The following is a 22,794-nucleotide window of genomic DNA, read 5'->3' as shown; positions in this document are numbered from 1 at the left end:
TCCAAAAATTTCATTATAGATTCCTCGTAACTGTATTTTTCTTTCTAATTATAAAATGTTTGGAGTGCCAAATAAGATTTTTGGAATGCTAATAACAATTCATTATTTTGGTTATTTCGTTAAAAACCTCCGTTAAGTTGAGGGTATAACGCATAACTCTAGTACCTGATATTTGCATAAGACATAATTTTGGTTCCTGAGATTTGCATAACACATAACTTTGGTCTCTGAAATTGTCTATCATCCATCATTTTGGTCTTTTCATTAAAATGCTCAGGAACCACTTAATGGATTGAGCTTTTTAATGGAATGACTGAAATAATAGATGTGGACAATCTCAATAACTACTTCCATTAATTTTAAATCTCAATGACCAAAGTTATGTGTTATGAAAATCTTAGAAACTATTTAGGCTAAAAAACCTTTTTTATTATTGAAAGACGATGTTATTCACTCCTTTTTAATTCACACTTCTTTTCATTTTCCACCGTCAGATTGGATAAACTAAAGAAGATCAAAGGACAAAATCAACCGAACATGTCGAGTATGTAAAAAGGACCCAAATAAATTAGTGCTGGCAAATAAATCTTCATAACCTTCACAATTAAGACAGATAAAAACATCAAGATGTCCATAGATAGATCTTTTTACAAAAGTTACATGCATAATTCATGAAGTTCCGAACTTCTCAGACATAAATGATGTACATACGCAGGCGCGTCCCAAATCAAAATGATTCACAAAAGCACAACTTTCCTCCTCCAGTTTCATCGAGAGTCGACGACCAGTCTTTGGTCTTTGGACCGAGTACACAGAAACTACATGGATTTTACAACAGAAGGGTGTGTGTGCAAGTAGCGGAGCAAGATCAGAGTGCAGATTCACCGTCCCTCCTGAGCAATTCCTGCACAGGAATAACTCGATTAAGTCACCGCTTAATAAATTTCATCATTCATTCTAAAAATCGAGAATGCAGCTTTACAGGTGAATTGAATTGATTTTTCTTCTACCGTTTAAACTAACTTATGTAGAGGCTTGCATAGGCCGCCTCGTATCCTGTTACCGTGTGTGCATGTGCTTTGTGCGTGTGGTTCAAAACGACTTGGCTAGTTAAATACAATCCTTCAATAACTATATGAGTCGCCTCCACATACAAGCATCTAAAGGTAACATTACCTGTTTGGTAGCTGCGATAGACTTGCGTTGCCTTTCTTTCTTCTCATGCAAGCATTCTCCACACCAGCTGGAGAAATCTTTCCGATATTTCTTCATCTCTCTGAAGACGGAACTGTAAGAAGATAGTTTGATTAGTATTGGCCTAAAAAGGTTCTTAAATCCAGCACGTTCTATATCACAAAAAAGGATTCTACCAAAATGCTAACGCACACCAAACCACGGTAAGTTTAGGATTTCGGCGAAATTTCAGATAAACTAAGATGCAGGAAATTTATCAAAATCTATAGCTGCTTAAAGAATACCTTCTGCACCATAGAATTAAATTGATGCGATGACCAGATGTTGTAGCTCTAGCACCGTGCCGGTGACGGCCACGATGAAGCACCGCATATCCTGGAACATGGGCATAATCAAAGATCTCCTGCTTTTAAACAACATACTACATCAATAAGTTTACAACCACCTATGAAAAATAGCAGGCATCAACTGTGTATAACTTTTAAGTTGCACAATAGAGACGACGAAATTGAAAGAAAGAAAAACAAAAGATAAATAAATTTAGATGGTAATGATTGGTTACCAAACACAAATATTTCAAACGACGAGAAGCAAATAAAGTTAGTCAAAACTGCAGCAAAAACATTATTGATAATTAAATAAAAAAAAGCTCTAAATTACATAAGGAATAATTAGTTCTCTCTCCATTTTAAGAATAACATACCTCTGACTGGCTTCCACTATTTACATGTTTATCACATCGTGTGCCCCGAAAATACAATTCTCCTCCAGTAAATTGCTTGCCCAAGCACACATTCAAGGTCACTTCAGAGTCATCCACATGAAAACCTACAAGTATGAAATCAATTTTACACATCTGCATTTGACGGAAAAGGAAAGATATACTATTTGAGAAGTGGTACTACTATCATAACCTTAGACTATATTGTCAAAGATAAGGTGTGTCTGTAGAATAAACGGAAAATCACATAAAGAAAATGCACATTCAAGTCTAGCAACGCTGCTACAACTCACAACAGAGCAGTGGATCAGAGCCCAGTTTATACATTTTGAGGGCAACCTATAAATTATCATATCACCGAAAACTATGCAGAATTCACACCATCATATGTAACTGCAAAGTGATAAAGTTTGAAGCAAAATCAATCAAACAAAGAACCTACCCAAGTCAACATCCCTATTATCCCCATATTCAACAACAAAACCATGATGAGAATCCAAAGTTGCTCCACCAACTTCAGGAAAGAACACTGCAACAAAGAATAAGGAAACGGATTGAAACAACGGATATGCCAATACTGACCATAAACCATAGCGAACTTTACAAATATAAATATTAAAGTATAAACTGAGGATATAATGCACCACCTTTAGATATAGGACGAATAAAAGACTCCATAAGCTTGTCAAGCATGGTTTCAAGGCCAAAATCATCAAGAACGGCACCATATTTGTTCATTGTATTTGGGCGCATGATTTTAAATTTGGCTTCATTGACCCAATTTTCAAAATTCTCCACCTAGGCAGCAAAGAAACATAAAAGAAATAAAAACAAAAGAACAATGGTAAAGTCAAGTCAAATACAGAATGGCAGATAAGTCATATGCAATTACACGACAAGAAAACTGAAGGAAAATACCTCAGACAACAGAAGTTCACAGAACCGTGGCTGAAACATCTCAAATGCAAAGATCCCTGGTGAGGGTTCAGACATTATCCTTCTGAAGCTTTCCTGAGTATTCTCACTAACTGCCTTCAGAAATGCCGTAACAAAGGTGGCTGCAGGTTGCATACTGTATAACCCTCTATGTAAAGGCTGCACCACATATCATTCAGTTTTAATATATCCCTAGTCAGTCACGCAACTTCAAAGAACAATTAATCCAGAGTAACCGTGAGTCGTTCTGTACCTGATAATTTGATATAATCTTCTGCCTGTACTCTCTATGTTTCTGAATCTGATACACAACATAACCACACAACATCAACTATCTCATCTTAGGTGAATGCAAGTCTATCACGAACTAGAATGGTGCACTATATACCGTAAATCACATCAAGCTGTTCACTGAACATTTTATTATGCTGTTTACTTCTGATAAATGATTTCCGTAACCATGAGTATTTTTGTCCATTGATTCTCTTTTGAATTATTCAATCCGAAGGACATAAATATAAAGAGGCGTGCCAAAACCACTTCCGTTTTACCAAAAATATCCTCTTATACAGAGAAACATTTATAAGAAAATAAAGATGCATAGAAATGAGAATGAATATTGCCAAAGCACAACCCCTCCGGCACACAAAATTTAAATTTGAAAAAAAAAAAAAAAATTTTAAAAAGAGGCTCAAGGGCATTTTCGTCATTCCAAATCACTTGCCCGTTAGAATTGGAATCTCAATCTGCCCCTCAGCGAAACCCTAATTCAACGCCCAAATCGTAACAATCAGATCACAATTATAAAAAATAATGTAAGATTGAAAATTCCAAGCATCTTCAAGTCGCTTCCTTTTCCACCAAATTCCCAGCAACCAAACAGAATTTAACAAAAAAAATGAGAAAATTTTGATAAAACATACTCTGTTGCGCTCCCCGGGAGGAAAGTACTTGAGCAGAATCTCCCTCATGAACTTGAACTTATCGTATCGGGGCTTCCCGAGCATGCTCGCCGGCAAGTACCGCTCGAGCGAGGTGAAAATCTCGGGGCTGAAATCCAATTGCATGTCGTCGTAGTTATCCGGATTGTGGTCATTGTTCGGGTTCAGCCTCAGCCTGTGTGACGGGGACGCGAACGCCGGACGCTTCGGTTCCTCCAACACGACGCCGTTCGCGGCCGCCGGCGTGCGGGGTTCGAGCGACATTTGGGGAGTGGATGGCGGAGCTGCGGAATCAGCCGGACGTTGGAAGGCGGAGGAGGAGGAGCATTGGGGGTGAGGAGGAGGAGGGTAAAATGGGAATTTAGGGTTTGGATATATGGGGGAGTGGGGATTTCTTGTGGTGGACGTAAAATTTTTGGGGTGGGTGTTTGGTTGGAGTTAGGGTTTGCTGAGAGTTCAGTCTCTCTCTGTACTCCAAAGTTTCCAACTTCAAGCTCAGCGCTTTTATTTTTCTTTTATTTTTTTGTCTTAAAAAAATATAAAATGGTTGGAGGTAATTGGATCGATCCGGCCCAGCCCAACTTGTATTTCTTACTGGACTGAGACCTGTCCAAGAAACTTTAAGGAAAAGCTTCCGGTACTATTTATTTTAACAAAAAATCACATTTTGTACACTAAAAATTCAATTATTGTACTATTCACTTTATCCTTTATTTTGTCTTTATTATTAAAACTCAAAGTTTTCAAGTCATTTTCATCAGTTTTCCACCAGCCCAACTTATGTTAATCCTACATGAACTTTTTTGTTTCTGCGCAAGTGGTTTCTTTGGTTGTAAATGGACCAAAATATAGAACTCGTTTGGAAGTGTTTTTAAAATTTATGTGGTCTAATGGTATTTATTTTTATTCGTAAGTGAGAGATCTTAGGTTCGTTTCTCGACAATAACGAATTTGAATCGCATTATAAGCGCTCGTTTAAAAATGCTTTTAAAATGACGATCTTAGAAAAAAAATGTCTTCTACTTGTTCCATGAAGCACTTCAAGCGCTTTCCAGAATTCATTTGTGTTTTCCTAAGAATTGGCTCCAAAAGCGCCCTTTTTTTTTTGTCATTTTAAGAGCACTTTCAAACAAACCCGTATTCTAAAATCTTAGTCCAGTATAAACCCTTTTCTTTTGACGAAACATTTTTGCAGTTCATGCTTGAGTTTCCAGCTCTCGAAGCCGTTTTCATGACTTGGAATGCAAGGTTCAAAATCTTGCAGGCTCCTGTGTCGACAATATCCTGCAAAACTCTGTCTTGCTTCGTTTACATTCCTCGGATTGCTTTAGTTCCTGGTCGCAGAGTTTTTGCAGAACTGGAATATCAAATCGGCAGAGGAACTGAATCAATCCGAAGAAGAATGCGAAAGAACAGAGTCTTGTGCTTAGAACCCGAAAAAGTTAACCGCAAGGGTAAAAGTCGGAAGTCGGAAGTCGGAAGGGAGGGAGAGCATCTTCTTCTAAATGCAGCGAGAAAAGGTTTAAGATTAAGTTAACGCATCTGAACCTGTAAACGAGTATTTGAGAAAGGAAAGCCTACTTCATCGATGGCGATCGGAACATATTATCAGATCCCGCGCACCCTCGGGCATTTGACAGAGGTTTAAAGGATGGAAGACAATCAATCAACTGACTCACACACCTCAATCAAAACTTCACCCCGAGACGCCAAAATGGAGAAACTCAAACTCTTCGCAACATTTTGAGTTATGTCCAAGCAAACTCAAACACAAAAACTTAAATCAAACGCAAGAAATGAACAAAAATTTAATGGAGGCAAAGCACAGAACTTTGCACGATGAAATTCAATGGATTCGAGTTTAGTGTGTGTGATGCAACTCGATATCTAATCCTTTTGACAAACGAAGAAACGCAAAATAACATGATCTCTATTGGCACGAAAACTTAACACGACAAACTAATTAGATGCATATAAATGGGCAAAGGTAGGTTACACAACATCCGCCTAACAAACACAAAAACAAAGTTCAAATCCAAAGTAAACATCCAGAACCAGTACCAAAATTCGGAACAGAAATCCATCTCGAATGACATAGACTGCAACAGATGAAATTTCAAATATCGAAATCTATCTTACAGTAACTATGTCATCAATCTTCAAAATCATCCGCACGCACTCGGTGGCCAGAGTGATGGCACTTGTGCTGACGAGCAATGGCTGCACCACATTCTCCTCCAAGATGTTGGTAATCTGCCCCTTCCTCACATTAATCCCGGTGTTGATCTCTCCCTGTGCGTGGCGATTCCTCAGCTCAGTCACAATCGAAATTGGGTTCAACCCGGCATTCTCAGCCAGTGTATAGGGAACAACCTCGAGCGCCTCAGCAAACGACTTCACACAATAACCCTCCATCCCCTGCAGCACCTTAGCCCACGCCCCCAACTGCCTCGACAGCTCAATCTCTGGTGCACCACCACCTGCAATCAAAAACCTCTTGCTCACCAAACACCTCACCACACAAAGAGCATCGTGCAGGCTCCGCTCCGCCTCATCTAGCACCAGTTGATTCGAGCCGCGAACCAGCACCGTGGTGGTCCGACCCATGTTCTGAATCCCTGTGATCTTCACAATCTTCCCATCACCAAGCGAAACCTCCTCAACCATATCAGCATACCCCAGTTTCTCGGCCCGGAAATGCTCGATATTCGCAATGGGCAAGCAATTCAGAGTCTTGGTGATGAACTCAATCTCATCTCTCTCCACATCCTTGATCACCAAGATCTTCGCTTTCGCCAAGTAATGCAAAGACAAATCAGTAACTGCATCTCTCAGAATACTCTTCTGAATCAGCAAAACGTTGCACCCGGTAGCCTTGATCTTTTTTATCATACCCAGAATGTAATTTCTCTCTTCCTTCAGAATCCTATCCATCTGAGTATAATCCGAGACGACAATGCTCTGCTCGATATCGGTTTTCGGAGGCGATATCTGGAACTGAATCACAGCAATCTTGGCATTCTCCATCCTCGTCGGCCCACCGGCGGCGTGACTCGCCTTCTTATCGAAAACAAGTCCCTTCACCATCTCAGTATCGTCGACAGTTCCTCCGAGCTTCTTCACGATCCTGATGTCCCTAAGGTCCACTATCTCCGGCTTCGCCGGGTCCACCACGGAGAGCACGGCGTCCACGGCCATCGGCGCGAGCAGAGTCGAGTACTGGCTCACCACCTTGCTGTTGAGCGATGTGCTTGCAGACTTTACCAGCGAATCACGGTCTGTGAGCTCAACGGGGACGGCCATGGCGGTCAAGACGTCTACCGCTTTGGTGGACGCCTTGTGGAGAGAGTCAGAGATCACAGTCGGGTGGATGCCGTGTGACAGAAGGACCTGGCACTGTTTCAGGAGAGCGCCAGCAATGACGACGACGGTGGTGGTTCCATCTCCGGCGGCAGCATCCTGGGACTTAGAAAGCTCGACAAGCATCTTGGCGGCGGGTTGGAGGACCTCCATCTTGTTAAGAATCGTGGCGCCATCGTTGGTGATGATAACCTCGCCGTTAGCGGTGGAGATCATCTTGTCCATGCCCTTGGGCCCCAGGCTGGTTCGGACGGCATCGGCGACGGCTCGAGCGGCGGTGATGTTGGCCTGGCGGATGTCCTCCTTGCGCTTGTTGTCGACATAGGACTCGGTCTTGGAGGAGCGCGGCTGGGAGATCACTGCCGGTGAAGCCATGGATGCTGGGATCGACGGAACCCTAACCCTAACTGAAATTTCAGAGATCGGTGGAGGGTATCGGGGTGAAAGACGCTAACTTGGTAAGGAAAAGGGCTTCAAAGTTCCAATTTTTGAAATGCTAGAGAGAGAATGGAAACCCTAGAGTCAGTGAGATGCAAGAGGGAGAGGGTTTTAGGTTATGAGAGACACAGAGAGAGTGGAGGAGGGCTCTAGAAATTAGACGAAAATGGCCTTGTTGGGAGGGAGTGTTTGACACGCGCGTAGTTTGGATTGGTTCGGTTTTATATAAATGGCGGTTCAATCAATTTGATATGATTCTATACCGGTCATCCGTTAAGAATTTAAATGATCAGATCTCTTATCAGGAACTTGTTAGTAAATTAGGTCGAGTCGTTATTCGGTTACTCATTAATAAGTTGGCCATTTTGTTAGGAGGAAGCATTTGACACGCGCGTGGGGTGGATGAAATCGGTTTTAAATAAATTGTGGTTCAATCAAATTGATATGATTATGTATTAACGATCACCCGTTAAGAAATTAACGAGTAGGGTTTGTCATTAAGAACTTTTTAATAAATCGAGTTGTCTGAGTCGAGTCGTTATTCAATTATCCATTAACGAATTGAGTTATTATCTTTTTTTTATAGGAAAGTTGAGTAATTATCGAATCACTGGTTAAAAATACGATAAAATATTGTTTATCAAATTTAAATATTAGACGTGATAATTCTTTCATAATTCATTAACCCAACACCGAGCAGCACGGGCTGTTAACAAATTAGGCCGGGGACTTGTTAAAAATTCGTACCCCGTTAAGATAACCAATAGTAGTGAAGTTGCTCTGCTTTGTGCTATTCATAATTTTTGCTTTTTATTTTTATTTTTATCTTCGAGGAGGGCTGGACCGTAATTTTATTTATTAGAATTTATTTTCTTTTAATAGATAGAAGAAAAAACAGAGTCCAGCTCCAGAGTCATGACGTAAAGGCTCTCAGCGCCACTTCTCTCCAACCAACACAACCAACACCCTCACCGTCCCCTGTCAAAAACTCTAATCCCTGCAATAAATGGAGCCCAACCCTCCCTAACTGCTCCAACTGACAAAGCTCACAACCGCCATAACCGCCTTCTTCACACACCCCCAACCCCACAACCATGCCGTACTCCGCCCTCTTCCAGGGATATATATTCAGGACCACCACCATGTCCCTCAAACCCTCCACCACTTCCACCACTACCGTTCTCATCTCTTTCTGCGGGACCCACGACCGCCGCCGCCAAGTAACTTTGGTAAGGCCGTCGATGCTGCTGGGATGCTCCATGAGGAACAGCCGGTACCACCACACGCACTGCCTTGCTCCGCCGCTGAATTGGAATGCGTGCTATTATCTGCCGCGTCATGTCGGGGACGTCGCGTGCCAGGCATCGTCTCGGGCGGCGGAGCTGGATTGGAAGCAGAGGAAGCAGCTGAGGAGTTCGGCGGTGCCGTTTTACCAGCAGAATTTGAGCTATGGACGGTTTGCGTACCAGGACGCCTCCGCGAGTGAGGAGTCCGACGCCGAACTGGGGTCGTCTCAGCGCCAAATGGTGAGTTCTGCTCTGCCCGTTTTGTTAAAAGTGTTGATTACTTGAATTGGGAACTTTGATTGAGTTGCTTTCGGAATGAAGATTTCATTTTTAACCTCATAGTCTCGCAATTTTTCAAGTCGAATTGTCGTTCGCATTTCTTTCCATCACTGTTAAATTCAAATGCAATGTAGCTGCCAATGAACGTAGGGTAGACCGTAGAGCTTAGGCATCAGTATATGTTTTTGAAGCATGGAGCTTTTTCGGACTTTCGATTAGCACCCGACAAAGTTGTTAAAGTGTAGCACTTTTTTAAGCACAGCTGAAACCTGTTATTTTTCTCATCATTCTTCTTAATTGTAAAGGTTGTGACTTTTACTTGTTAATATATGATTAGGGTGGTTCGACCCTTGATAACATTGACGAATGGAGATGGAAGTTAACCATGCTTCTTCGCAACAAAGATGAGCAAGAATTGGTGTCCAGGGAAAGAAAGGATAGACGCGATTTTGATCATCTTTCAGCACTGGCAAGTAGGATGGGTTTACATAGGTACGTCAGTTTAGCAAGTACAGTTATTATGTGTCCAAAATTGTATGTATGCTGATTCTTAATTTTCTTGAGCAGCCGTCAGTATTCTAGAGTTGTAGTATTTAGCAAAGTTCCTCAGCCAAATTACAGACCTGATCTGGACGATAAGCGGCCACAAAGAGAGGTACTTTCTTGCATGTTTATGCTCTATTTAGTTTAATTCATGCATGGAAAGAAATGGATGACGTTCTTTCCTTTGAACATTTGTGAAACAATTGCTCTCTAGTCTATGATGTGGGCCCTGAATTATTAGTTAATTTTGGTGCGCATGTTATTGAAGTTACAAAGTCTTTTAGGCAACATATTGTTTTAAACTTTTTGAAGCGTGTGTAGGTTGTCTTACCTTTTGGACTTCATAGAGAAGTAGATGCTCATCTCAAAGCCTACCTATCTCAAAAGCCAATGAGCCAAGGAAATGTATCAGACCTTTCCTTGTCAAGATCAAACAGTAGTAGAAGCATAACTAATGATGGAGGACATTATGAGCAGCAGGAGCCCTTGATACAGAATACTGATGCCATGGAGAAAATTCTTCAGCGGAAAAGCTTGCAACTGCGTAATAGGCAACGACATTGGCAGGTTATTTTTCCTTTCCTTTTGTGACCATTATTCAAGCGGGAAGTTGATCCTTTTTGCTTTTTGTTAGTTCTTCTGTTTAGATGTAGGAAACAATGCACAGCTTCCTCTGTGAATTTTTTTTTGTTGTGTCTTTCTATAGTTTGACTTTGAGATGCAGCTTTTGTTCTCTTCATGTAGCTTTATAGTAGATTTGTAGACTTTTAAAAACATTCATATTGACATGTCAAGCCCTATACAGGAATCTCCAGAAGGTCAAAAGATGCTTGAACTTCGTAAAAGTCTGCCTGCATACAAGAAGAAAGATGCGTTGTTAAAAGCTGTGTCAGAAAATCAGGTGAGTTGTAATTTATTACTTCTAAAATTGGTTACGGATGATTGCTTTTGCTCACCAGCATAGTTAAGTTTTTTTCTTCACATTATGTTGAGCAGGTCTTAGTTGTCTCAGGCGAAACAGGTTGTGGTAAAACTACGCAGCTCCCTCAGTACATTTTAGAATCTGAGATTGAAGCTGATCGTGGAGCGTCCTGCAGTATTATTTGTACCCAGCCTAGACGGATATCTGCCATGGCTGTTTCTGAAAGAGTTGCTGCAGAACGAGGGGAGAATCTGGGGGAATCTGTAAGTTACTGTTTTGATGACATAGGTTTATCATCAAAGTGTTAGGCTCAATTTATTTCTTATCTTTGTTTACTTCACTTGGTTGTTGATCATTTATCTTTTTTCTAGCTGATTTGAACTTAAATCTCTCCCTATGGTAATAGGTTGGTTACAAAGTTAGGCTTGAAGGGATGAAAGGGCGGGACACCCGGCTTCTTTTTTGCACCACGGGTATATTATTGAGGAGATTACTTGTTGACAGAAAGTTGAGAGGTGTTACACATGTCATTGTTGATGAGATTCATGAACGTGGAATGAATGAAGGTAATTTTCAATTTTGGAAAGTAAATTTGTTGATTGGTATTTCTAATGTGGTGTTAAGCAAAGCCTTGCATTTGTTTCAGATTTTCTTCTTATTGTTCTGAAAGAACTTCTCCCTCGCCGGCCAGAGTTGAGGTTGATTTTGATGAGTGCCACCCTAAATGCTGAGCTTTTCTCCTCCTACTTTGGTGGTGCTCCAATGATCCATATTCCCGTAAGTTCAGGGAACTACGCTTATTTTTTTTCGTCTTTTTAATCAACTCGTTTCTTTTAATTATCTGTGCCATGTACCCAAACTGTCGTGTAGCAATCTATGATCATCATTGTGTATTCATGTCAATATAGCATGATCTTAGGAGATTCCAGGTGCCATTTGTATTGCAAGTACAAAGTATTTCCTGATTCCTTCAGTGAATCCACTTTTAATTCAATTACATTTGTATACCTGTGGCATGCTGGTGCTGCATCGTTTATTTTCTTGATTACGTTGTGATAGGGATGTTCTCAGCATAAGGTATACTGGACTCATTTGATTTTGGTGTTGGGCATTGCTGTATTTACAGGGGTTTACATACCCAGTCCGAGCACATTTTCTGGAGAATATTCTAGAAATGACTGGGTATCAGTTGAATCAATATAATCAGATTGATGATTATGGTCATGAAAAGTCGTGGAAAATGCAGAAACAAGCTCAAGGTTTCAAAAAGAGGAAGAGCCAAATTGCTTCTAGTGTTGAGGTATAGAAAATTTGTGTCTTATTTAGTTTGCGCTGCAATCCCCTAGGTTGTATTTAATTTTTTTGGCCCCTTTTGAACAGGATGTACTTGAAGCTGCTGACTTTAGGGAGTACAGTCCAAGGACTCAGGAGTCTCTGTCCTGTTGGAATCCTGACTCCATTGGTTTTAACCTCATTGGGAATCTTCTTTTACACATAGTCAGGAAAGAACGGCCTGGCGCAATTTTGGTTTTTATGACGGGTTGGGATGACATAAATTCCTTGAAGGATCAACTCCAAGCTCATCCCCTATTAGGAGATCCTAGCAGGGTCCTATTGCTAGCATGTCATGGTTCCATGCCTAGCTCTGAGCAGGTGATGTCACTGTTCTTTTGTGTTAATTCTCATTGCATAGTGCGTACAAATACTACCATGGTCTAGTGATGGAAAAACACTGGATAATGAGCATTTTGACTTTCTCGATCCTCTAAGGATTCTTGTACTGAGGAGCTAATCAATAATTCATTACAGCTTCATATTTGTTCAATGAATCTTTTGATGCTGTCACTCGAAAAATTTAAATGGGACTCTATCATTTTTGGGTTGTTATTCTTCTTCTTGTAGTTCAAGGAATGGATTAATATTTTATTAAAGGTCATTTTTTGTTGTCTTTGTAAACAGAAATTGATATTTGATAAGCCAGAAGATGGTGTTCGGAAAATAGTTCTAGCTACAAACATGGCTGAGACTAGTATCACTATCAACGATGTAGTTTTTGTTGTTGATTGTGGAAAGGCGAAAGAGACATCATATGATGCACTAAATAACACTCCCTGTTTGCTTCCATCCTGGATTTCAAAGGCTGCTTCTCGGCAAGTAAGACAGTCTGACAGTTTCCATATCAATTTGATCATTTTCTAGTTCATGGTTGGATATTCTGATATGATGCAAAGCATGAGTTTGTACTGACTGTAATGCTTCTTAGTTAAACCGTGCAATTATTTTTGTTTTGTGGTACTCAAACTTTCACTGAAAATTGCTCTCTTACAAGGAGATTTAATACACATGGGTTGACAATATTAATTGACACCTTTAATCTGTAGAGGAGAGGCAGAGCTGGTCGTGTTCAACCTGGCGAGTGTTACCATCTCTACCCCAGATGTGTATATGATGCCTTTGCTGATTATCAGTTGCCTGAACTTTTGAGGACTCCGTTGCAATCTTTATGTTTACAAATCAAAAGTCTACAACTTGGAAGTATTTCAGAGTTCCTATCTAAGGCCTTGCAGCCACCTGAACCTCTGTCGGTAAATTTCTATCCGAGTACTCTCAGATTATTCTTTATAAAACTTGCATGGGAGGTGATAGTCTTGTGTTGCTTTTGAACTATATCTAAAATTAACAATGTGAATTATCATAGTTTGACAAAAAAATAGGTGAATTAAGATATAATTATTCTTAACAGTGTGATCTATGCATATCTTCATATCAATCCTCACAATTTTTTTTGTTTTGTTTTGTAGGTTCAAAATGCTGTTGAGTATTTGAAGATCATTGGGGCTTTAGATGATAATGAAGATCTGACAGTGTTAGGTAATGAATGATTACCAAAGCTGTTTTAAATTGTGTGTTGATTTGTCTGCAAGTCAGAAAGATTAACGATTTCATGCTGTGCAGGACGTCACTTGTCAGTGCTTCCCGTTGAGCCTAAACTTGGAAAAATGCTCATATTAGGGTCTATTTTCAACTGTCTGGATCCAGTAATGACTGTTGTCGCAGGCCTCAGTATGAGAGATCCATTCCTTATGCCGCATGACAAGAAGGATGTAAGCATGATATAGTGTTCCTTTTTACAGTTTGCTGTTGCGTATATTATAATGGTGTCTCCCGTCCCCTGGCACACCATCATATTCCTGTCTCGTTTGAAAACTGATCTTTTCACCAACTTAATAATCGTAGTTGAGTGTCGACTTTTATCCTTTTCACTAACATTCAAAGTAAAGAGACATGCAAAGAAGTTAACAGTAGTCAGTTATTGTATGTCTTTTTTTATATATTAAAAAATATCCCTAAACACAGTTCTCTTCCTGTTTTCTCCTGGGTAACCAACAAGCATAGGTTCAATAGTAACCATGTAATTTTCAACTTGTGTAGCTTGCAGAGTCGGCAAAAGCACAGTTCTCTGCTCATGAAAACAGTGATCATCTTGCTCTCATCCGAGCTTATGATGGTTGGAGAAGTGCTGAAAGAACACAGTCTGGCTATGAGTACTGCTGGAGAAACTTCCTTTCTGTGCAAACTCTGAAAGCCATTGACTCTCTTCGGAAGCAGTTCTTCTTTTTGCTCAAGGATGCGGGTCTGGTTGACCATAATACAGAAAACTGCAATACATGGAGCCATGATGAGCATCTTGTCCGAGCAGTCATCTGTGCTGGATTATTCCCTGGAATATGCTCTGTCGTGGTAAGTTGTTATGCATTTCTTATAATGTTTGTATATTTTTCATCTTGTAATTTTTTTATACGCATGAAAAGAAACTATTTGTCTTAGTAGGCTCTTTTACTCTGTACAATATACAAAGAAAGGAGTGATATGCTCAAGTGAGCAAAACAGAGTGATAAGAGGGTGTTGTGATCTTCACATTTAGTTGAATCGATTCCCCAGTAGATATGTCCAAGTTAACAAAAACTGTGATAAAGGGGGACATGATTCTTCAGATTAAGTTGAATTTCTGAATGGCCACTGATTTTGTTTGCATCTGTTTTGCTTATGGATGGCTTGTCTTTTCTCATTTATTGTATATGTTGTGCAAACGTTCCACAGAACAAAGAGAAGTCGATTATGCTGAAAACACAGGAAGATGGACAAGTGATGCTATACTCGGTTAGTTTCTTGTCTTTGGTTGAATTCATCTTTCCTTGTATTGCTTGAAGTTTTCTGTTCTAATTGTGTATGATGACACATTTTCTGTTTTGTTGTTTTTTATTATCTATCTGTCAGAGTTCTGTCAATGGAAACATACCCAAAATTCCATATCCATGGCTTGTCTTCAACGAAAAGGTGAAAGTGAATTCGGTTTTTCTCCGGGATTCAACTGGTATATCTGATTCTGTGCTCCTTTTGTTCGGAGGCAACATTTCCAGGGGTGGCCTGGTACATTTATTGATCTTGGACATGATTGTTATTTTTTTTGTGTTTTCTTCATGAAAAAATAGTAAATACTCTTCCTTGCTTTTGGTAGGATGGGCACTTGAAGATGCTGGGAGGATACATAGAGTTTTTCATGAATCCCACATTAGCAGAAACATATCTTTGCTTAAAGAGGGAGCTTGATGAACTGATCCATAATAAGGTTTGTATTTGTCTTCAGCATTTGTCACAGTTCTTGACTTTATCACTTGAATCTAGACCTGTTCTTTCTCGATGGCTCTCCTCTTGTCTCTCTCTCTCTCTCTCTCTCTCTCATACACACACGCATGCACGCACACATGAACAGTCACTCCATTTATTGCTAAATGCTGACATGGGGATGCGTTCTTTGCAAGCAGCTCCTGAATCCCAAATTGGATATGCAATCACACACGAACCTCCTATCAGCGCTAAGATTACTGGTCTCAGAGGATCAATGTGAGGGTAGATTTGTATTTGGTCGCAAGGTGCCAGTGCCCTCAAAGAAGGCAACACAAGAGAAGGTACCAAAGTTAAAAGGCACCATGAAGAAAGTTGCGGAGAACAATAATTACAAAAATCACCTCCAAACATTGCTCACCAGAGCCGAGCATGATGCACCCACCTACAAAACAAAACCATTGAAAAACAACCAGTTCCGTTCCTCAGTGATCTTCAATGGGTTGAACTTTGTAGGCAAACCATGCAATAGTAAGAAAGAAGCAGAGAAGGACGCAGCTGCTGAAGCTGTACTCTGGTTAAAGGGAGAGAATCATTCATCGTCCACAGATATTGATCATATGTCGATGCTACTTAAGAAAAGTAGAAAGAAAAGCCAGAAAAGGACCTCATTTGATAGTGCCAAATGGGGTTAAGGGTTGCTCGTCATATAGTGGACTTAAGCATACAATCAAAAGCACAATCAGCGGCAACGAGAAAGATTAGGGTGAATAAAAATTGAACATCAATCTTCTAGGCCGTTGAGCTACATTCAGAATAGAAGCTAGATTGTATAGATCAGTTTCGGCATTTGCAGATCCATATTTGGAAAGGGGGTGATATAGGACATTCTTTATCGGCAGATGAGCCCATATTTTGGAAACGGGTGATTTGGCACATTCTTCATAGGGTATGGAGAATGTACCTTGTTCTGTCGAAGTAGCGGATTATTCTACAAGTCTTTTTTTACGGCAGCTTATGGATCTCACTGACCCATGGCTACTGCTGGGCATGGGTCAAAGAGCTGCATCTTGTCTGCATCTTGTATATATTTGTATCGGTGGAGCAGTCTTAGGGTTGTATCTGTAAAGCAGCAGCTTATTATTTAATTTTAGACAGGGAAAGCATGGCGGAGTTTGCCTCATGCCTGCGCTAGAACTTGTAGCACGGCACACACTGTTCAGTTTCGGCCTCCCGGGCTGGTAATACCATTGAACTTATTGAACGCTGTCCTTATGATGTTATAAATAACATAGAAATTTTCTTTTCCGATTCAAAATTTTGTGCGAATCATGATAGGTTGTGTTTGTTTGATCACCAACATCTGCTGCATGAACTCTGTTCAAACTAAACGGCATTGAATACTGTGATGCGGGCTTATCCCCTGATCGAGCTGCTCACCTTGGATTACTTGCTGAGAGCTATTTGTTTGCTGGACTTGCAGCACCTCCCAACCAAGACCCGCTGACAGTTGCAAATTCACTGCGAGTAAACGAAGGTTAAGACATCAAACATATCATGTTAGTGTGGTCACATAACTTTCTTGCAACACAAGTTAAAAAACGGTAGGTTTATCCACATACAAGCTGATAGATTCAAACTAGGTGTGAAAACTGCGCATAAATATAATGCTATGAGCAAGCAGGAAGCAAATGCTCCATATCGGAACCTCTTCTGCTGAAGGCGAAAGAGGTTTCTGGCAAGTATCGAACCGTTATTCATTTTTTACTCGACTTTTATGTAACTCAACACTCTCTAACCAAAATACCAAGATCACATCTGCATAAACATGCTTTAATCTTTGTTAAAAAATGTAGTCTGGTGTAGGAGGAGATTGAAGATCAAAGATTGAATACGAAGTAGGAGGCTAAATTACGATGTTATGGTCAATTCAAATGTAAGCAGTTTTGTTAGAAACCTGATTAAATAGGTATGTTCATGAAAGCTAATTGATCCAAACAGAAAAGGGAGCTAAATAAATTCAGATAACAGCATCACTAAATTCTTTATATAACAGAAACCGAAGCGAGACCAAACATCAAAACCCACCACCGTGCTCAGCCATTCAAACCTACAGATCGACCGCTGCATAACATTAAAACCATGGTGAAGTTATCCAGTGCCTTTCCAAAGAAAAAGCATGAATTTAATCCAGAAAAAAAAAATAATAATAATTTTGAGAAACAGAAACGAGATGGTTTTTATTTTTATTTCAAAGAAATGGTGTTATCGTGGTGACGATCGTCAAATGAAGTAAGAAAACAGAAAGATTTAATCTGCTCAATAGAGGCACTAGCTGTATTATTATGTTTCTCCCAACTGTTCGGCACTTGTTGGCCGAACCTCTCTGGTCACGTTCGGCAGCTCAAGTCTAATTTGTAGTCGTTCTGTGTCATGTAGTGGGTTGAATTTTGTAGGGAAGCTAACCTTGCAATAGTAAGAAAGAAGCAGAGAAAGATTCAGCTGCCGAAGCTGTATTTTGGTTGAAGGGAGAGAACCATTCGTCTTGCACAGCACATGTACCGATCACATGTCGCAGATTATTCTGCACAGGTTTTTTTACAGCTGCTTACAGATCATTCAAACCGAGCCTACTGCTGTAAGGTTCAAACGCCAAAATTATCCCTGCGTTTTACTCACTTGACCAATTCAGTTTCGTGTTTTCAATTTATCCAATTTAGTTCGCGTCTTTTCGCTACTATCCTAAACATGCTTCCACAATTTCTTTACAAACTAACAAAGGAGATTTGGGAACCAATGGCATTGAATATTAGGATGCATTTTTCTAAATTGAAACAAACGATATTGGGAGATGGGTAAAGAACTCGGGTCTTCGGGTGCAAGTGTAAATGTTCATGAACAAATAACCTATAAGTACCTCGCAAATACTAAACAATGGGATGGCTTACTGATGCAAAAGTTCAAGGGATTTATTCAAACTGGTTCTAAACCTTTCGACGTTAAACGTTTACATTTTGTGCATTCAGATAAGTTTACTTGAAGGCTTGCCATCCCCCACCCCCCCCCCCCCCCCCCCCCCCAATTAACACATCACAAAAGTTCACAGCTTCTGCAATCCTTGAATTGTTCCTACCAGCGTTCGTATCAGTTACCTTGTCGCCCAAACTTCTAGCCATCTTAGTAATTTGTCTCGGATTGGTGAAACCACCTGGTGCTCCTTCTCGATATGATGAGAAGCTGGGGCTTTTTACGCCGGCCACCACCTCTGATTCTGGTTGCATTGGCCCTCTTTAGTGAATAAGTTTTTCTTAAGAAACGCTCATTAGGCCAGAACAGTGACGAAAATCGGTGATGCTTTAGGCGGCCACCTAGGCGGCCGCTAGGCGCCCTAGGCGCTCTAGGCGGCGCTAGGCGGACTAGGCGGCGTTAGGCAGAGCTAGGCGGTTTGAATTTTTGTTTAATTAAAACTTAATTTGATTGGGTGTATTTTTCGCGTTGGTTCTCTTTCTCGCTGTGCACAGACTCGGACACATTGACAACCCTAATTTCTTCCCTGAGTTCTCTCTCGCGGCTCGCCGTCGCTTTGCTCTGCCCAGCGCAGGGCAGCGCCTAATTCGTCGTGGCTAGCCGTCGCTTGTGCTCTGCTCTGCTACTTCATCGCTGGCCGTCTCTTCATCTCTGGTTGGTAAGTCACAATCTGGTACGTGGTAACCTTAGCATCTGCATCACCGATTCATAGAAACCCATGTTCCATTTGGTAGATTTTTTACTTGGACCATTTGGTTAATGGTAACCTTAGCTTCTGTATCGCTTTGCAGAACAAAAGCTAATCGAATTGCACCAATCCACGGTTCACCATCATCTCGCATCTGATCTGAGGCTCCGGCTCTCCGCACTGCTATTTCGTTCAGTCTTCTCTCCTCTCCAATTTCACATTCTCTGAGTCTCTTGACTCCATCTGTAAGTCTCTCCCCTTCTCTGTCAAATTGTCAATGAGCACTGCATTACAGACTTACAGTAGTGCTGCCTGCAATAATACAATTTCGTGGACGACTTTGATCACTGCAAATTTCTAAGTCTAGTGTGTTGATCGAGGAGCCGAGCATTTTGTTAATGTCGAATATGATTTCAAGATTAGAGATGGAGCCTTGATAGTTATGCAGTTAGTTTAGTATGGTACAAATTTGTTCGAATTTTATTGATGTTGGAACTGGTACCGTGTTTGGACTATACAATGTGTATATAAATGCTCCAATTATCACGGTCTTTTTCTTAGTGTTGATATTAGAACTTGACGCAAAACTTAGCGTAGCGAAATTTTATAATTCATACAGTCGATCTTACTTAGTGAAATAAGGTTTTGTTGTTGTCGTTTATTGTTGTTGTTAGTTTTTAGTCTCGGGTACTTTGTTTCCATAAGTTAGCTTATCTCGTTTTTGTTTCGTGATCTATCTGTTTGTTAATTTGTGTTTCTGTATGTATCACCATCAGCAATTATACAATTGCATGACTGCAAGTCTGCTAGTCCTATCCTTCTATAATTTTAATTTGGAGTATATTAGGGATGGGATGAGTGCAAGAGATAAATTATATAAGAATTTGGAACATAAGTTAATGTGATGTGGTTTTATCTGTAGATAACGGGCAGTGTATCTTCTAAAGCATCTAATACAATGTCGTCCTCTCAATCAAATAGTCCGTTAGAGTGTGCTTTAGACGATGTGGCATGGGAGTATGGGGTCTTGGTGAATCCTACAAACTCAGATAAGGTGCAATGTAAGTTGTGTAAGAAAACAATTAGTGGTGGAGTATATAGAATGAAACAACACATTGCCAACATCAAGGGAAATGTAGCTGGGTGCGCAAAGTCTTTGGACGAGGATAAAGCAAAATGTAGAGCCGCATTAGAAGAGGCAAAAAATAAGAAGAATGAAAGAAGTAAGCATAATGAGAAAGTGAGGGGAAATGTTCAACTTCAACATATTGAAGAAGAAGAAGACATTAAAGTTGTTGGGTCAAGGAAAAGGCCGTGCACTCTTGGGCCTATGGATAAGTTTGCATCCACTATCAATCCCAGTTCCTCAAATGACGGAAGCAAAGGGAAGCGACAACAAAATTCAATTATGCAATTTGGAAGAATAGAACACATCAAGTGGATCGATATTTAGCTCGATGGGTGTATGAAGCCAGTATCCTTTTTCATGTTAGTGATAATGATAACTTTAAACTTTTTTGGGAAGCAGTTGGTCAATTTGGTCTAGGTTATCAACCTCCAACCCCATATGATTTAAGGGAACCATTGTTAAAAGAACAGGTGGAGAGAGTCAAAAAATTCACTTTAGAAGCATGAAGAAGAGTGGGCTCTGAATGGTTGCTCAATTATGACTGATGCTTGGAGCAAAAAAAAATGGAAGAAGCATAATGAAATTGTGTGTTAATTGCAAGAAAGGTGCAGTATTTCTTTCTTCCAAGGAATGCTCGACCGAGACACACACCAAGGAGTGCATCTTTGAATATGTTGACAAGTGTATTGAAGAAGTTGGGCCATTAAACGTAGTTGAAGTGGTGACCGACATTGCTTCTAACAACATGGCGGAGGCTAATATGATGAAGTTGAAGAGGCCAAACATGTTTTGAACATCATGTGCCACTCACACTTTGAACCTCGTGATTCAAGGAATTGGGTGTCTACCTAGGTTCAAAAGAGTGATCGACAAGGCAAAAGCTTTTAATATCTTCATTTATGCACATCATAAAACATTGGCATTGATGAGGAATTATACAAAAAAAAGAGACATAGTGAGGCCCGGGATTACTAGATTTGCAACTTCTTTCCTAACTTTGCAAAGCTTGAGTGATAAGAGAAAGGACTTGATGAATATGGTTTTTAGCGATGAATGGGAACAATGCAAACATTCCAAGAGTACAAATGGAAAAATGGCATATGCTATCATGGTGAGTGCACATTTTTGGGAAGGGGTATCACTTTGCTTGAAGGTGTTTGAACCTTTATTTAAGGTGCTTCGACTTGTGGATGGTGGCAGAAAGCCCTCAATGGGGTTTTTGTATGGAGAGCTACAAAAAGCAAGGAATGAGATTAAGGAGACATTAAAAAATAATGAGGCCAACTATAGACAAATTCTACAAATTATTGATGAAAAAGCTCATGATCGGCTTGATGGACCATTACATTTGGTGGCTTACTTCTTGAACCCTTATTACTTCTTCAAAGATCAAAGCATTCAACATGATCCACTTGTCATGGACGCCATGTTTACTTGTGTTGAGAATTTCTTCCCTGACAACTATGAAGTCCAAAATCAAGTAATAAATATAGAGATGCCAAAGTATAAGAAAAAAGAGGGTGGATTTGGAAGACATTTGGCCGATATTGGATGCATAGAGAACGATGACAACTATGATCCAGGTATGAATATTCATATACTCTTACTTATTAATAACTTTCCAAAACTAATTATTTTTCTTTACTAGTCTAACTGTTTTTATTTACTAGTCCAATTCTAATTGTGTACTTTTTGCTTCTTTAGTTTTATGGTGGTCTACTTATGGTAATCTTGTACCTAATTTGCAAAGAATTGCTATAAAGATTCTCTCATTGACTACAAGTTCATCCGGGTGTGGGAGAAATTGGAGCACTTTTGAGGAGATACATACAAAGAAAAGGAATAAACTAGATACAACAATGTTAAATAATTTAGTCTATGTCCAATACAATGCAAAGATCATGACCAAGAAGAAAAAAGAAAATGAGAAGAAAATGGATATACTACTTGCTAGTGAAGCTAGTATGGCGCAAGGATGGATTGTGGAGGGTGGTGATGAAGGAAGTTGAGCTTGATTCAAGAATGGATGGAGAGGCATTAGAGGTGGATACTTCCTTAGACCCTAGGAGGAGTTCTAGAAATGTTGAAGTAAGAGAACTTCATGAAGAAGATTTTGTATCAGATAAGGACATGGAAGAAGAAGGAGATGATGAGGAAGTTGAGTTTGAGTTGGAGAGAGTCTTCAAGGGATATGGAGAAGAAGAGATTGAGGCCTAACTTTGCAACTTTACAAGTATCTTATATTATTATATATCTTTTTATTCCTTTCATTTTGCATTTTATATGTTTTTGAATTGTAAACTTATTGGATACATGGAATATCCAAGAACACTTATTATGATTATATGCTTAGCTTTTTCACCTTATTTTATTTTCAATAAATCGTAGTACTTTATGTATTCTTGTACTTCTATTTTGCAATTTATTAATATTTTATTCCCAATACAAATAATTTTTTTTTAAGTATAGACACACACACACACACACACACATATATATATATATATATGTTGATATACATAAATTTACTTAAATCCGTGACGCAGCACGAAGCAAGGAAAGGGTTACCAACGTAATCCCTTGTAGAACAAAGTTACTGGAGTCCACCAGTTTGACAGAAATCCCCAAGGATTATTTGATTAATTGATTGAAAGGTGAAAAGATGATTACAAAGCCATGGCTTAAATAAGCCTTTTACAACCTC

At 39.9% G+C, this 22,794-nt stretch overlaps 3 protein-coding genes and 1 pseudogene across 5 annotated transcripts; 2 read left to right on the top strand and 2 right to left on the bottom strand.

Moving 5' to 3' along the window:
- Positions 1 to 612: 612 nt before the first annotated feature.
- On the bottom strand, positions 613 to 4,320 carry LOC137713030 (2-oxoglutarate (2OG) and Fe(II)-dependent oxygenase superfamily protein). The gene is made up of 9 exons (XM_068452259.2): positions 3,775 to 4,320; positions 3,105 to 3,152; positions 2,834 to 3,010; positions 2,563 to 2,713; positions 2,358 to 2,444; positions 1,898 to 2,022; positions 1,479 to 1,597; positions 1,177 to 1,288; positions 613 to 904 (listed from the first exon to the last, which is right to left on the bottom strand). Exons 1-9 carry the CDS (start codon positions 4,054 to 4,056, stop codon positions 869 to 871), a joined length of 1,137 nt encoding a protein of 378 aa, XP_068308360.2. The 5' UTR covers positions 4,057 to 4,320; the 3' UTR covers positions 613 to 868.
- Positions 4,321 to 5,738: 1,418 nt separating this feature from the next.
- Positions 5,739 to 7,880, bottom strand: LOC137712541 (T-complex protein 1 subunit delta). Its single transcript, XM_068451618.2, has one exon. It carries the CDS (start codon positions 7,525 to 7,527, stop codon positions 5,923 to 5,925), a length of 1,605 nt encoding a protein of 534 aa, XP_068307719.2. The 5' UTR covers positions 7,528 to 7,880; the 3' UTR covers positions 5,739 to 5,922.
- A 567-nt stretch (positions 7,881 to 8,447) lies between these two features.
- On the top strand, positions 8,448 to 17,032 carry LOC137713010 (DExH-box ATP-dependent RNA helicase DExH3). 2 transcript variants are annotated; one of them, XR_015955792.1, is made up of 20 exons: positions 8,506 to 9,116; positions 9,493 to 9,647; positions 9,723 to 9,810; positions 10,020 to 10,265; positions 10,504 to 10,599; positions 10,695 to 10,883; positions 11,027 to 11,186; positions 11,267 to 11,397; positions 11,747 to 11,920; positions 12,001 to 12,273; positions 12,580 to 12,774; positions 13,002 to 13,205; positions 13,422 to 13,491; positions 13,576 to 13,724; positions 14,053 to 14,361; positions 14,722 to 14,781; positions 14,899 to 15,051; positions 15,140 to 15,250; positions 15,447 to 16,487; positions 16,585 to 17,032. XR_015955792.1 is itself a non-coding variant. In XM_068452238.2 (19 exons), the coding sequence occupies exons 1-19, from the start codon at positions 8,685 to 8,687 to the stop codon at positions 15,939 to 15,941; spliced, it is 3,690 nt and encodes a 1,229-aa protein (XP_068308339.2). In that variant the 5' UTR covers positions 8,448 to 8,684; the 3' UTR covers positions 15,942 to 16,564. The 2 variants fall into 2 exon arrangements, 1 of the variants encoding a protein (XP_068308339.2); XM_068452238.2 differs by lacking the exon at positions 16,585 to 17,032 and having other exon boundaries at positions 8,448 to 9,116; positions 15,447 to 16,564.
- A 1,369-nt stretch (positions 17,033 to 18,401) lies between these two features.
- Positions 18,402 to 22,504, top strand: LOC137712425 (uncharacterized; annotated as a pseudogene). Its single transcript, XR_015955577.1, has 4 exons — positions 18,402 to 18,946; positions 19,065 to 19,206; positions 19,884 to 21,673; positions 21,795 to 22,504. The product of XR_015955577.1 is annotated as an uncharacterized LOC137712425 (transcript).
- The last annotated feature ends 290 nt before the right edge of the window (positions 22,505 to 22,794 follow it).

The sequence above is a fragment of the Pyrus communis genome, chromosome 14, assembly GCF_041283825.1.
Source record: "Pyrus communis isolate YQ-2024b chromosome 14, ASM4128382v1, whole genome shotgun sequence".
In the NCBI taxonomy this organism is placed as follows: domain Eukaryota; kingdom Viridiplantae; phylum Streptophyta; class Magnoliopsida; order Rosales; family Rosaceae; genus Pyrus; species Pyrus communis.
This window is presented reverse-complemented; position numbering and strand designations above follow the sequence as displayed.

Excerpts from the sequence above, each read along its gene's own strand:
- LOC137713030 (XM_068452259.2), bottom strand. The coding sequence starts at position 4,056 with ATGTCGCTCGAACCCCGCACGCCGGCGGCCGCGAACGGCGTCGTGTTG. Across the intron at positions 3,153-3,774 it reads CTCCCGGGGAGCGCAACAGA|ATTCAGAAACATAGAGAGTA; the intron begins GTATGTTTTATC and ends GTTGTGTATCAG. Across the intron at positions 2,445-2,562 it reads TATTCGTCCTATATCTAAAG|TGTTCTTTCCTGAAGTTGGT; the intron begins GTGGTGCATTAT and ends TCTTTGTTGCAG.
- LOC137712541 (XM_068451618.2), bottom strand. The coding sequence starts at position 7,527 with ATGGCTTCACCGGCAGTGATCTCCCAGCCGCGCTCCTCCAAGACCGAG.
- LOC137713010 (XM_068452238.2), top strand. The coding sequence starts at position 8,685 with ATGCCGTACTCCGCCCTCTTCCAGGGATATATATTCAGGACCACCACC. Across the intron at positions 12,274-12,579 it reads CCATGCCTAGCTCTGAGCAG|AAATTGATATTTGATAAGCC; the intron begins GTGATGTCACTG and ends CTTTGTAAACAG. Across the intron at positions 15,251-15,446 it reads ATGAACTGATCCATAATAAG|CTCCTGAATCCCAAATTGGA; the intron begins GTTTGTATTTGT and ends CTTTGCAAGCAG.